Source organism: Enoplosus armatus, chromosome 8, assembly GCF_043641665.1.
Source record: "Enoplosus armatus isolate fEnoArm2 chromosome 8, fEnoArm2.hap1, whole genome shotgun sequence".
NCBI lineage: Eukaryota > Metazoa > Chordata > Actinopteri > Centrarchiformes > Enoplosidae > Enoplosus > Enoplosus armatus.
The window spans coordinates 928,298-943,110 of record NC_092187.1 but is presented as its reverse complement, the minus strand read 5'-3'; the positions used below and the strand labels follow the sequence as shown (position 1 = coordinate 943,110).

At 42.9% G+C, this 14,813-nt stretch overlaps 1 protein-coding gene across 1 annotated transcript; it reads right to left on the bottom strand.

Moving 5' to 3' along the window:
• LOC139288418 (SRSF protein kinase 3) lies at window positions 1-12,009 on the bottom strand. Its single transcript, XM_070909702.1, has 12 exons — window positions 11,873-12,009; window positions 6,890-6,993; window positions 4,898-5,006; window positions 4,421-4,508; window positions 4,218-4,305; window positions 3,954-4,060; window positions 2,808-2,970; window positions 2,349-2,425; window positions 1,978-2,085; window positions 515-584; window positions 309-401; window positions 1-185 (listed from the first exon to the last, which is right to left on the bottom strand). The coding sequence occupies exons 1-12, from the start codon at window positions 12,007-12,009 to the stop codon at window positions 1-3; spliced, it is 1,329 nt and encodes a 442-aa protein (XP_070765803.1).
• Window positions 12,010-14,813: the final 2,804 nt, after the last annotated feature.

Below are 14,813 nucleotides of genomic sequence, written 5' to 3'. Positions count from 1 at the left end.
TCATGAGGTCAGCCAAGGGTGGCGGAGGCACTGTGCAGCAGTAGCCCTCCTCTCCGGATGATAATCCAACATGCGAAGAAGGAAGTCTGAGAATCCAGACGCCTCCTCCAACAGGAAGTGGTATTTCTCCACAAGAACATCATAGAGGCTCCAGAGCCTCAGTGGACCGACATGACGCAGGTCACCTGGATGAAAAACATAGTGTTACACAAGGACGTTCACAAGTAGCAATTGTGAAATAGTACTCATACTAGCATACAATGTCCAAACAAACTTCAATCAATTAGAAAGTGAAGTTGCAGACTTACCTCTGCGGCTAAAGTACTCTGCGGAGTATTTACCCGACAAGGCAACAGCTGGTGGGATTTTACCAAGCAGCTCCATTATCTGGGCTATATGGTCTAAGGTAGATGGAGACAACAAACACACACATGCAAGCATTAGCATACTCTGACTGCTTTAACGGTTACAATGCAGCCACAGTGTAATCTTATTTAATCAGTTCTAAACGTACCTTCCTCCAGGGAAATGGACTCGCTGGCTTTGGGTTCAAACAGGGAGTCTCTAGTGACCAACTCAAAGGCCTGAGAGAATGCAAGAGAAATTAAAAGCTGAGATATGAGGCCACATAGGCGTCTATAGAGAGGACCAATCCCAGTCAAACTGATTGTGACTCCAATTTTTTTAATTGTGACACTAACTGCCACAGCTAGGGTTGGGTATCAAGAACTGGTTCCGAGTTGGAACCGATTCCAAATTTTCAAGAACTGTGGATTCGATAAGACGTAGGCATTTTGATGCTGCTTATCGGTTCGTAACTTTAGCATATTTCAGTCGTGCTACCGAGTGAACAGCAGTGAGTTTGTCTTAGCATCGCTAAAAAAGACAAACTCCTGCAGTAAGGACATTTTGTGAAATGAAGGTCGCACCTCCCATATGATGAAGCATTTACTTCAACACGGCATGAATCTAAAGGAATGCACTGTGTTGTTGTGTTGCGGTCGCCCCAGATTACAGCTAACGTTGACATTAGCAACGTCTCACGCTTAGTACAAAACACAGACATTCGCCTTTTATATAGCAGGTAGACGAATGAGGTCTACAAATTATTCTAATATATATTTTTCTATATATTATATTATAAGTACGAGTTCAGAGAGCACCCCTCCACCTCCGGTTCATCCCCAGAGACCCCCCCGTTTTATCTAACAATTTGGTGTTCTTTACAATCTTGGAGGTTGCCTGTGGGGTTCCTCAAGGTTCAGTGTTAGGCCCATTATTGTTTATTTTGTACATAAATGTATCTGTAAGGTCTCCACAACATTTATTTTCTGATAAAAATTGAAACGACTTTTCAATACTGTGTAAAAAATAATTATATAGAGAGTAATTATAGAATAAATTATACTGGAAATGACATATAAATCATGTAAAAATCTATTGCAATACTTACTATAAAATTAAGGACTTCTTAAATCAAGCTTCATTAAACACTGTATTTTGCATTTTTTTTAACATTACTTACTGTGTGAAGTATGGGGCCTTTAAAATAAATATAATTCAGAACTGTTTAGGGGCACAAACTGCAGCAGTCTTTATCATAAAAGATAGACATAAAAGTTTTTAGTTTTTCTTTGTGGTAAGCAGATGCACAGGTAAACCATAGCTTTTGTTTTGCGTTAACATTTCTGATATTGTTCTCATGTAATATTTCAGAGGTCTAATAGGGACCCAACCACCTCAGGTAGCCCTATTACAGGTTGATTCTGTTACAGAAACTTACAGAACGTTAATTTAAATTGTAGCGGAAATCACAAAGTTCCCTAAAGATACAGTCAGATTTGAGAGAAATGGGTCAAAAAAATTATTGAGAATGCTTTTATTTCCATTTGATGGAATGGTGCAGTGATAAAAACTTGTCTTGGATTTGAATATTTCACACAGTGTAAACATCATATTGTATGGTTTTTCCCTCACCATGCAGGCGACACTCCAGATGTCAGCAGGCGGGCCGTACTCAGATCCCAGTAAAACCTCTAGTGAGCGATACTGACGGGTCTGGATCTCCTCACAGAAATGTTTGTACTGTTCCAAGAAAGAGAGACAGATATAGCAGACAGAAAAATTGTACTGACATCTGTCTACTTTGTGCTCACATTTTTGCTCACTTATATGCTTATATTTAAGGTTACATAGGCTTACATTGAAACCAAGTTTTCAGGGGCTTTAAGACTGTATTAGATCAAATACCTCGTGAAGATACACCATTCGTATAGGTATATGATAAATGTCAAATGAATTCAGCAGCTGTATAGTGGCTGTCTGTAAAGTATAGAGCAGCGACTGACCACCCAGCAGGAGTTGCCCAGGTCAGCAATCTTCACAGTAATTTCCTTTAAACTGTGTGGGTTCACCTGCTCCTTCTCTGGAAGAAACAACAATAAATCATGTATTAAAACATATTGTTCATTTCAAGAAATAATGTTTTATAAGAAAATCAAATATTGGACAGTTAGTATTGTCCATCTCTGATATTTTGGATAGGATGCTTGATTACATGTTAAAATATTATGTTTTAATATATATGTAATTTTTTTTCTTTTTTTAGTTTAGATACCAGTACAACAAATGTGTTGGCCCCTAACTTTTACAATATAGGCCTTAGGTGTGTACACAGCTTTGAGACTTTGTATAAAATAAATAAAAGCCTGACATTAGCACACAAGCTGGCTGCAAGTGTGTCTGCTTTGTACACACGTGATGGTCACAATCTCCAGCATCTGTATCAATAAAATAACCAACTGTGCCTGTGGACTTGGTCTCTTTCCCAGGCAGCACAGAGGACGAGCTTCTGTCCCCTACTGGTACTTTGTAGGACTGCTCCTGTAGACACAGCAGGATGTTCTCAGGCTTGATGTCTGTGTGGATGATTTTACACTGAGTGTGAAGGTAGTCCAGGCCCTGCAGAACCTAGAGAAAACACAAAACAGCTGTGCTGATGTTTCCTTCCATATGGTACTAAAACCATAGACTGTATAAAAGAAGTGGACGTAGGCACTGTGACGTCACCCATTGGTTTGTGGACTACCGTTTTCAAGCCTGAAATTTGGCATTTTGGCCGTCGCCATCTTGGTTTTTTGGAACCAAAAGTTACCTATACTGGTGACCCGACTGCACCTGGCTCCTGGCTGTACCATGCAAAGTAGCTGCTAACAAAGTTAGCTGGTAAATGTACTTACTGTAAAAAATGAACAGCCAACTCCTATAGTGTCTTTTAGTACAAGCGAACGCCTCTAGCTGTGGTAGCAACCTGTCAATCACAAGGTAGCCCTGCACTAAAGTATACCTGCTTTATCATCTATTTTACTCTAAATGGGACCATAATTGACTAAATTAACATCATGCTGTATTGAAGAAAACTAGCAATTGAGACCATAAACTCTTAGAAAAATTTGGAAAATGTTTACAGATGTCATAAATCAAGTGAGAAGTAGGGTCATTTCCTCATAGACTTCTATACAATCTGACTATTTTTTGCAACCAGTGGAGTCGCCCCCTGCTGGCCATTAGAAAGAATGACTTCATCAGGGTAAACTGGTGGTTCAAAGAGATGAGGATGACAGGGCTTAACACCGTTCTTAAAAAACTGGGTAGTCTAACGACATAATATGTATCAGCTGCCTCTGGTTTCCAGCTGTGTAAAATCCACAATGTGTGAAACCCAGAATGTTTTCATGACCTGAGAAAAACTCAATCCATCCATTGAGGGAATCATTTGACAGTTTGGGGAAAATACTCAATCACTTTCTTGCTAAAAGTTCCTACCAGCACCTGCGAAGCTCACTAATGAACAAGTTATATCTTGTAAACAAGCAGAAATGTAAAAGTTGGACATAACAGCTGATTTGTTTGAAGTGTTTGCATCAGTTTCTCAGGTCTCTGCAGTTCTTTACCTGAGTGAGTATTTTTTTGACCGAAGGCCGCATCAGCCCTGGATTCCCAAAACATAGCTGCCAGCTTCTCAGGTCAGGCCCCAACAGCTCCAGCACCAGGCACATGTCTAACCACCAGGCATTAAGGTCTGCAAGCTATTGCAGCTATTCACATTTTATCATATACTTTGATACTGACTGTCCGGCACACAAGATAACTCTTCAGGCCTCTGTGTTAGGTTTAGAGTGTGCGCTCAAGAAATGGCGGCCTGTAAAAAAGGATACGGACCCCATTGACCCCGGCCAGCTTGAACTCATCTAGCAGCTGAACAATCCTTTGACTGGAGGGGTGACGGCTCACAGGACCACTGGCCTGATGAAAGAGAGGAGAGGAGGGGGAACGGTGAGAGTCGAAACTGAAATAGCATTTTGACAGAAGGAGTAAGACGTGTTCGAGAGGAGAAAACGCAAACAACGGGGTCACTGACGCAGCGGAGGAGAGCGAGTTCATCCTGTCCTGCCTGGGCGAAGCCAGCTCCGCTCTTCAGCACCTTCACAGCAACGCGCCGACCTAGCCTGAGGAAAAAACAGACGCCAGATCAGATCTCCTCGGAAACGGGACAGAATAATGCACTCTGCTGAATCCTTGAACGCTGTGTTTCAGTGTCATACAAACATGTATTTTGTTATCTTAATAGTTTTTTTCTTCTATTAATATATTTCAGCCTTTCTTTGCAGCATCATAATGAACTAGCTAATATGTCCGTTTTGAATACACATGGGTCTTTATGGGTATAAGTGATACGTTATCTCATGTGGATATTGCTAATTCCACTTCTAATGCACACAACGGTACTGTGGAAATTATTAGATTAATGTAACATTTAGACAAGGTTACATCTTCTTTAATGTGAAAAATAAGATTCAATCCCCCTCCCCACCCCACAGTCCCTAATGACACCTACCTGAGGTCCAGACACAGCCAGACAGTGGAGAAATAGCCCCAGCTGAGCTTGGACACCACCTGGTATCTTCTGTTGAAGATGTCACCTATTTGGACAGGGTGGTATCCACCTGAGCAGACAAAAACAAGAGAAATCCAAGCATAGACGAAGTAATCTATTATTCAACTGTTTACATGATGTTTCTTATTTGAGCTTCAGTCACAGGGTAGTTCTGGTGGATTTGATCTAAGTGTGTACAATTCATGACTGAGATGTGAGACCTTTTGATCATACGGTATACATTTTTCATCTGGTGTTCAGAGAGAGAGAGAGAGAGAGAGTGAGAGAGAGAGTGAGAGAGAGAGGACTCAAATGTGGCACTAAAGCTATTTCTGGGATTACAACTTCCTCTAAGCTATAACATGTCTGTAGCGAGTAATACATTCAAATCTGCCAGTGGGACGCTGAAGAACCAGTTCGCTTTCAGGCAGCTCTCGGACATTGTCAGAGATCTTGAAATTGAATCTCTATTTCTGCTAAGACAAGAACACGAGGGGGTGTATGATTTATTACCGTGTCAGGTATATGTGGTGCCACATACTCAGCAGCTTATCTGCTATCTTGTACAGCTGGCAGGGAAGGAGAGAAAAACCGGGACCAAGGTCAGAGTGGCAAGTTGGCAACTAAATATACTGCGATATATATGAGAGGAACAAAGGTTGATTTCTCTCCAACCCAACCGGTCAAAGCAGATGACCCCCCCCCCCAACCTAGAGTCTGGTTCTGCTCGAGGTTTCTGCCTCTTAAAAGGAAGTTTTCCTTGCCACTGTCGCCAAAGTGCTTGCTCATGGTGGGAACTGTTGGGCCTCTGTAATAACATTATAAAGAGTCGGCCTGTACAGTAATACAGGACATTGTTGTGATTTTTTTTAGCCATGCTAGCACTGTGTCGGTCAGTCGGTCGGTCCACCTCTGCTCCAGAGATAAAATATCTCAATAAACATTGCATGGATTGCAATGTAATGTTGAATGGCATTGACGGTCTCCTGAGGGGGAACCCTACTGACTTTGTTGGTCCGCTGACCATCCCACTAGTGGAACCATGAGATTGACATTTTTGGTTGGTGAAATGTCTCACCAGCTGTTGGATGGGTTGCCCACAGGATAAATTATGACGACTGGCGATCCCCCGACTTTTCGTCTTGCACCATCAAACTTTCCATTTGTCCAATACTTTGGTTTATGACCAAATGCCTGCAGAACTAATGACATTCCCATCAGCCTCAGCTGAGCTACTTTGTGTTACGTGATAATTACAAAATGTTACGGTGAACATGGTCAACGTTATACTGGCTGAACATGGCAGCATGACGGCAGTATTGTTGTGAGCATGTGTGCATGTTAGCATTTAGCTCAAAACACTGCTCTGCCAAAGTACAGCCTCACAGAGCCATTAGCGCGGCTGTAGACTCCTAGTCATCTTCGTCTCTCAAATATTAGTCAGGCAATAGTTCCTTCCCTGATGGAGTTGGGATAACAATTTCAAACTGAACTGTAGACTAACACATGTTTAAATCAAATGTGCACTATGTAAATGAAATCTGCTCTTCCTTCCCTCAACTCCTGTTGGCTTTTTCCTGATTTGTCCAATGACTTCAAACCGATCAGAATCAAATGTATTTTTCAGACATACTGTGTCTGGACAGGCTTGTCTTCTTTGAATCGGTATACTGTAGCTACAAATTGATTTGAGAAAAACATTGGCATAGGAGACACTGCAGAATTTGACATCAAACTATTTTCACGTACAGATAGCTGAAGACAGCCATTTTCCAGCCGGAGCCTGCTGAGTCTGCAATGTTGGTGAAAGAGTCATTTTAGCACTACCTAGTATGGGCTGCTCTGAGGGGATGGAGAGGCCTGGGATATGTGTGATATAAGTGTGATAACATTGGCAGCAGTAAAATGAGTAGATCTGCAGATGATGAAGTGAGTTAAGAGACTATGCTGTACCATAACAGTATTCTCTGGGGTCCTCGGAGTCCTGGCTGTCCTTCGCATCCAGCTGCTCGTGGCATCCTTGGGCCTCAAAACTATGAAACAACCCAGCTTCACTCCTACAAACACACACACACACACACACAGACAAGTAACATGAAAACCTGATACTATAGTCTCCTGCATTACCGCCCTATGCATCCTCTGCATACAGAGTGTGCATGTGTGTGTGTGTGTCAGTGTGGGGTTGCTGGGGGCAGCTGGGAGAGCTGAACTACTTTTAGAGTTTCCCGTGGACTCGCCACCCTGCCATGGAAACTTGTCCCACTGCCTGGCTAAGAGTGGACAAGCAGCATCGGAAGTTGCACTATTTCTGACTCAACCCCAAATCATTTTGCAGCATGTTCACGCAACCTGATAACTCTGCGTCCCAGCTGCTTAGGAGATCTACTGTAGCGGCGGTTAGGGTCCCGTCACGTCTGAAAATAGTTCTCTCATTTCTGTGTGGGACATACAGTAGAGTTCGATGTGTTATGTTATGGCACCCTCGTTCTGAGATTTACTGAACATTGTAGAATGCTGTTAGATGATTGATGGTTTTCTTTTTTTTCCCCCCGCAAAATATCCTGGCTGAAAGTCTTAAGTGATGGCAGCATGCTTTATTATTAACTTAACTGCTCCACACTGCATTGCATGTTAAAAAAAAAATGTATGTGCCGAGCATTTTCATGAGATCAATCAAGAACTCAAGGTTGCACAAATGCACCCATGGCTAAGTTGCTTCCACCAGAAGTGAAACACACTGAAAGTCTTGTTTACAGCGAGGAACACGTCGCACCCTTTTGTCTGCAGTTTAATTGTCCCAGTTGCTTCCAGCGTTTCAAGTGCAATAAGAAGATTTCTCTACAGCGTCACGGATAAAGGAAGTCCTGTACTTACGTATGATGCTGCTGAGCAGCTATATACACTGAGCGGGGACTCCTCTGCATAGCGTGGCTCAGCAGATCAGAGCAATGAAGGAGCTGGTATCTTGAAGTAAAAAGTGGCGGATATATGAAGCCTGCAGAGGTCAAATCTTTGGCATAAAGTAAGTGGAGAGACAGATGCAAGTGAAACTGCAGCACCTTTAACGCTGCACCACTTGAAAACAGTTGCGCAGCTGAGAGGCAGGGAGGGATCGGGTAGACCTCTCAGTAGACTGGCACCCCCAGCAGCCTGTTAGGCGTTTACCTGCTTCGCTGTGTGGTTTATATCCTTCACTCACTCCTGGTCCGGGTAGACCTAAAGCTGACTGATCTCTCTCACTCTCTCTCTCTCTCTCTCTCTCAAAACACACCGAGGGTGGAGAGAGAGTGACAGCTGCAGAGGCTTTTTTTTTTCTCCCCATCTCACGGGCAGTTTGACCTTTGGGCCACAGGGATCACAGATTGCTGAGCCTGGCTTGAGAAAGGGATCCCTGTCCTCCCACGCGTTCACAATGAAGTCCTGAGAACAAAGGTCGGCTGAGGGTTTGTTTTTTTTTTGTTTTTTTTTATAGTTGGGCATCCATTCCTGTCCTTGAAGGGATAGCTTCCAGATGTGAAATGTGTGTGTTGGCATAAATACTGCATATGAACCCCAAAAAAGAACATTTTGAATTTAGATAAACACAATTTTGACATGCAAATTTTGTTTCTGGAGAAGTGGCATTCTGTGGGAAAACACGTGGTGCAATCTTTCTAAGTATACATAAGCTAGATGTTTCAACCTTTATCACTCCTCTATGTGTGTGTGTGTGTGATTCTCTGCTTTCTGTTGCCAGCACTGCACTGTTAACACTCCCTCCTGACAGACACCACAGAGCCAAAGGGCTGCTCGGTAATAAAGCACATGTTATTTGTATGTGTGGGGTGAGAACATTTGCCCTTCATCCTTTCAGATATTGAGTGGCCCCCCCGACCTCTAACTATTCATAGTTCATCACAGGTCCTCGTGTGGGCCTCTTAACTATTCACTCACTATAAAGCACACTATGGCTGAAGTGGTGTACTTGCATGTGATAACCATAGACTGTACATAAAGATGGACGACATGACGGCTCACCAAAAGCGAAGCCAAAACGTCTCGATCGCCCCCTGGTGGCTGGCTGCAGTATAGGTCATAAACCCCGCCCCCCCCCCACTCCATGTTAGCGGATGGGAACATGGGCCAAACTGAAAAAAAAATTAGGTAGTTCTTATCACGCTGATGTTTGTTCATATGTCGGGTTTAATCTGCTGACAGCTGTGATTGACTGTGGCGTGTTCGTGATTGGGTCAGGCGGGTGTATGGGCGGGACCTCGATAAAAAAAATCTGGGGGTGTGGAGTGGAGTAGTAGCTAAATTTGCCACTACCAGCATAACACACCCCAATCGCCCGTCACATTGTATTGTGGGTAATTCAAACATAACAGAGGTTATCTCAGGGCACTTTTCATAGAGCAGGTCTAGACCGTCCTCTTTATAATATATGCAATTTGTCATGTAGGTGCCAGCTTCTGCGGGGAAATAAAAAGACTATGTCTCTGGTTCTGATTTTGATTCTTTTTTTTTTCTCACATTTTGAGCAATTAACATCCTTATGAATCATGCATAGACGATGCGCTGGAAGCCTTGTGTATGCATCCACCGGTTGGACACAATGACACGAAAACTTGAAACAGCAGGGCCTCGCAAGACCTCTTATCTCTGTGAGGAGTTGTGAATTAGCGGTGGTGTTTTCATGAGTCGACCTCTATGATACAGAACCCCAAGCTTCATCAAGGCAGTATTCGCTGTGCAGGCGTATCAGTTCTGCTGTGTCCTGCTATTGCTGTCCAATGTCGGTCCAGTCTGAAGCAAAAAGTCTGTGCTGCGCTGTTGCTATTTTCCATTTTCAGAGAGCTGTAATAAGACCCGTCCCGCAGGAGCAGGAAACGTGTGTGTGTGTGTGTGTGTGTGTGCGCACTGCTGAGAGACATCATAACAGCACCTGCATGGATCTAGATCACTGGGTTAGTAGGGGATAAATATCAGGTCATAAAGGAGGTTTACGTCACAATGTGTTTTTGTGGTAACCTCTGAAGCTTCATACTAAATTCACATTTCAGGATCAAACCAAACATTTAGACTACCATAAGATGGTGTGAAGGCAGCTGGCTGATCAATAGCAAAATGGTCTTCACTTCATATAGTGTTTTCCAACCTTTCCAGTTCCCAAAGCGCTTTACAGATCAGGTCTCAGATCAGTAAATGAGTTGTCCTCCCAACTCATGTTGTTAGAGTTGGGAGGACAACTACACACTCAAGGATACAACCTAAGTTCACACACGTGTACACATTGTCATATACTATACATGCTCATCCTCATCCATCATCATCATCAATCGGTCACTCGTTGATGAGTGCGACTGTCCTCCAATGGATCCTTGTAAGTCTGCAGGTGGGCGAAGCAGCCGATCCAAGACCTGCATATATATCTTGGGGTAGTGGGGGCGCGGGTGTGAGGTGGAGGTAGTCGGTGTGGTTTGAGCCTTTTCCCAACATCACTGTAGAGGTTATCATTGTAGAGTGCAGCCCCCCCCCTCATGAACTCGCTTTCTCCAGGTCACCTTGTTGGATGCCCTGTGTTCTGAGGTGGTGAGGCCAATGTGTGTGCAGTTTTTGGGTTTGCCTTGATGTTGTCTTTGTATCTTTTCTTCTTTTTAACCACCCACCCGTCTGAAACTGGGAGGCTAGAGTCGGACATGCGGGTCACGTGGCCAACCCATTGGAGTTGGTGTTGCGCTACAGCGGCGCTGACGGTGGGTAGACTGGCCTCCTTGAGGACACTGAAGTTAGAGCGCCTAGTACGCTAACACATGCACGCACACTCCTCTCCCTGACCTACAGTTTGGCTTATCCGAGCCCCCCCCCCGCCAGCCCCTGTCTATCACAGAGTGGAACGTGACCTGCATTCATTTGGTGTGACGCTGCTGCTAATTTAAGACACTGACCCTGCTGGTCCTTGGTTCAGTGCTTGAACACACACACACACGACACACTTTCAAAGGCGGCTAGGTTTTCACAGATTTGAGGTTTCATCACCCTGCAGCCGCAAGAAAAAAAAACAAACGCACAGCCGTCGCCCGATACTGACGCGCTCACTCGGTTTTACTGACTACGTCTCTGGACGGAAAACGTGACACGGAATTTGAATTGCTTGGGTTCAGCTTGAGGCCCGTGCGTGGTGCGGCGTTACCAGCTGTGTGTGACAGGTGTTTACAGACCACTGAGAGACAGGAGGTCCAAATATGGACTTCCAAGCCTGGGGTCACTGATGACAGGAAGTGGTTAAATGTGCGAGCTGACACTAAGCTAGTGCACTCATCAGTGTCAACAAGGGGACAGCCCGGGATTAGTTATGACTTGCTAATGACAGTGCAAGTGCAAGTGTCTCTCTAAAGTGCATTGTGGGCATATTTTTGATAGGCCCCCTTTTATGGTTAACAGGTGTAACTAATAACATGCTTAATGGATGCATTCTATTTAGCTGCATCAGTTCTAGGGTCCTGGTATCGTGCATGCTGGCTCGCTGACACAGAGCCATTCATTAATGTTATTAGTTACACTCCGCAACAAATATAACCTTATTTTGACCTATTACAGACCTTTCTCAAGGCAGACATATGGACATGTCAAAGACAGGCGTAACGACTAACATTAATAACGACTTAAGAGTAAAAAAAAAAAAGGGTGAAGATATGACGTATTTATACAGCAAAGAGTAGGGGTAACATTTACTGTAAGAGCAACTCTCAAATTATGACAAGTATGCTCTGAACATCAGAGAAATCATATACTAAAAATAATCAAACGTCAAAATCAGTGGCAGCTTTGCTCTTGTAATTTGCACCCTTAACGAATGAGAGAGAGAGAGAAAAAACATCCTATCAAATGTTCAAATTAAATGCTAAAACAGTGTTGACTCAGCTAATCATTTCTAAGAGAGTGTGCGCTCACCTCACCTCATCTGGGCTCTCCTTTTTAGCCCATTCAAGAGACTTCTGGAGTAGTTTCAGTTTAGAAGCAGGGGGGAAAGTCAAAAAAGGCTGGGAAACGCTGGCCTTTCGGATACTCCCTGGACCACTCGGCGTCATATTTAAACTACTAAAGTGTGTCGAGGAGCGTCATTTCCTAAAGTTTGGTGTGTGAAAATAGTACTTGAGCGCATGACTACAACAGCTCCAGTCCCAAAGTGAGTGAGTTGTGTCATTCTACACGTTTGTCACACATGCCCCCCTTTAGATTATTATAGAGTGTTACTCTGAAATTGTTGCAATTGCAAAGGATTTACATTTTTTCTTAACTGGACAAACAGTGTCAGATATGTAACGTGTGACAAAAACGCAAATGGACCAACAAAAAGGACGAGCTGTCGAGGAGATCATGTTCAGAGCGCACTGCATAAAGGAACGGCAGAACAACTTGAGACACTCATTGACACTGGGACCACTTTATTGCATCACATTAAATTGTTGTTAGACTCATCCTATCGATTAGTAAGAGAACACTAAAGAGCAGTGTGTATCTACAGGAAAATGAGCTTCGCATACACATGTGAGCTACAAGCAGCATGTGCATGGCGAAAGAACGGTCATGACATTATTATTATTTTTTTTTTTTGAATGTACAAAGTAATCACTTGCAACATTAAAAATCATACTTCCCTATTGGTTCTAAATTAGATGCAAAGTATGAGGGGTGAGACTGAAACTGCATTAGGATATTGAGACAGCTGGTGTAGATCAACAGAGGAAAAAGTGACACCGCTTTTCCTTTAAGAAAACATGATGTAACATCTGATTAGGGGGGAGGCATAACCACTATTACTTTATATGTCTGAAAAGAATAACCAACAACATATGCAATAGAATAAATACAAAATAAATTAAATTGGGGAAAAAAAAGAGAAAAGTAACAGACTTTCACATGTGGCATCACAGAGCGAGGGAACACGTGCGCCTTTTGTTATTAGTCTTCTTTAAGTCTTGAGAGAAAAGGAATCATTTCTAAAAGATTAAAAAAAAAAAAAAAGTACAGCTTAAAATCTGGCATCCACTTTGACACCAAAAAGTGTAAAAGCAAATTAGAGCTTAAAACCAGGGCGCAGCTGTTCTGTCAGTGCAATATGTTTTGGGTGAGGAGCCGATAACTAGCACCAGTCCTGCTCTGACAGCCGCCCAGCGGGGGGGCGACAGTCTCCTCGATCTCCGTCAGCCTGAAAAAGGCTATAATAGTTGAAGGGTTGGTAATGAGATGAAGTGCACTTGGTGTAGTCAAGTGACCATATGGAAGAGATAATAATTCACCTGGATGCTGGCTGCATGAGAAAAGAATAAATTCAGAAACAAGAACATATAGCACGGACAGTAGCCAAAACATTTTAAGCATGTGGAAGATCAAACCTGACGAGTAAAAAAAAAAAAGAAAAAAAAGAAAAGACAAATTGCATTTTTTTTTACTGAAATTTAAACAAATCAATGAAATGCACATATGAATAATAACGGCATTAATATGTTGTCGCTTAATTCCACACAATTTATTTTACGGTCACCTCAGGATTTACAATCCAGCCTACGAGGGTTGTTTTAAAAAACACTGTCAATCACACAAGTGGAAAAAATATATATTACACAAACGGGAAAATAAATCCTGCTGAAGGGAAAGAAATCCTGAAGTGGCAGTAACACATCAAATAAATCATGTAGAATTAATTTACTAGACTGTTCTGGACATAGTCCTCAGTTCCTTTGTGCATTATTTCATAAGTGATATAATCAGCTGGGTTTTTTTTACAGATTACAGTAGTGCTATTATGGATTCTGACTACGTGTAGTTCAGGTTGTGTGGAAGATTTTTCTTGCATGGTTTTCTTTAGGACGGATCAGTTAACGAGTGAGACATAAGCACCTCTGCCAAATTGTCTTGGGTAATACACATAAAAGAACAACTGATATCAAAAAATTTGCAAAACTAATACACGGAGCATTCACAATAGCAGTAGGTAATAACCATGGGATGAAAGCAGGTTGAGAGAAACTACTACGTCCTCAAACAAAATAAAGTCACTTTCACAAAACACTGGCTTTCAGTTCAGACTACATGAGGCAGCATCTAGAAATTGCAGCAGGACAACTGGCAATGTGACGTTGGCGCAATGAAAAAGAAAGCCCATCCTGGAAAAGTGTCTGCACATGACAACAAGCTGTCCAATAACAGCTGATTGAACTGCATCAGTCAGACTTGGCAGAAAGATTTAAGGAAGCTGAAAGCAGAATGGCAATGCGACAAGCGCTCGCTCAGACCTCCACGGCACTCTGACGGCGTCCTTCCTCCTTAGTCCCCCCTTTTCCCTTTCCCTCCTCGTTCACGGTTTCAGCACCCGTTCTTCAGCAGAAGACTAATACGCTTAGCTGTAAACTTGCAGGAATGCTGTGCAGTTTATCGAGAAAACCTTCACGTCCATCAAGACACGTAGCGTCGGGGGAAAACAAAAAGATCTCTTCTCGTATTGCGTCTCCCTTTAGTTCAAATTCAACATGGGAAATCCGTGATGTCATAGTTGTGAGAGTTTTGACGTGCTTCATTTCACATTTTCTCTTTTTGACCCCCCTCAACGCAGTGTCATTTCACTCCCAGTGTCAGGACCTGAGGACATTTCAAGGGAGTCTTAGTGTACCTCCTGGATACGGGTCAGTCAATCCTCAAAGATCATTTCTCCCTTCACGAAAAAGAAGTCTGCCGAAATGACAAATGAAAAATCCACAAATGTGCCACAATGTTCTTTTGTCCTCTTTTGTCTTAAAAAAAAAGGAAAAAACTCCAGGAGACAGAATCTTCTCCCATCATTGTCCCCCCCCTCCCTTCAAGGCTAAAGGAAAAATATATCCCATCCTTGGTG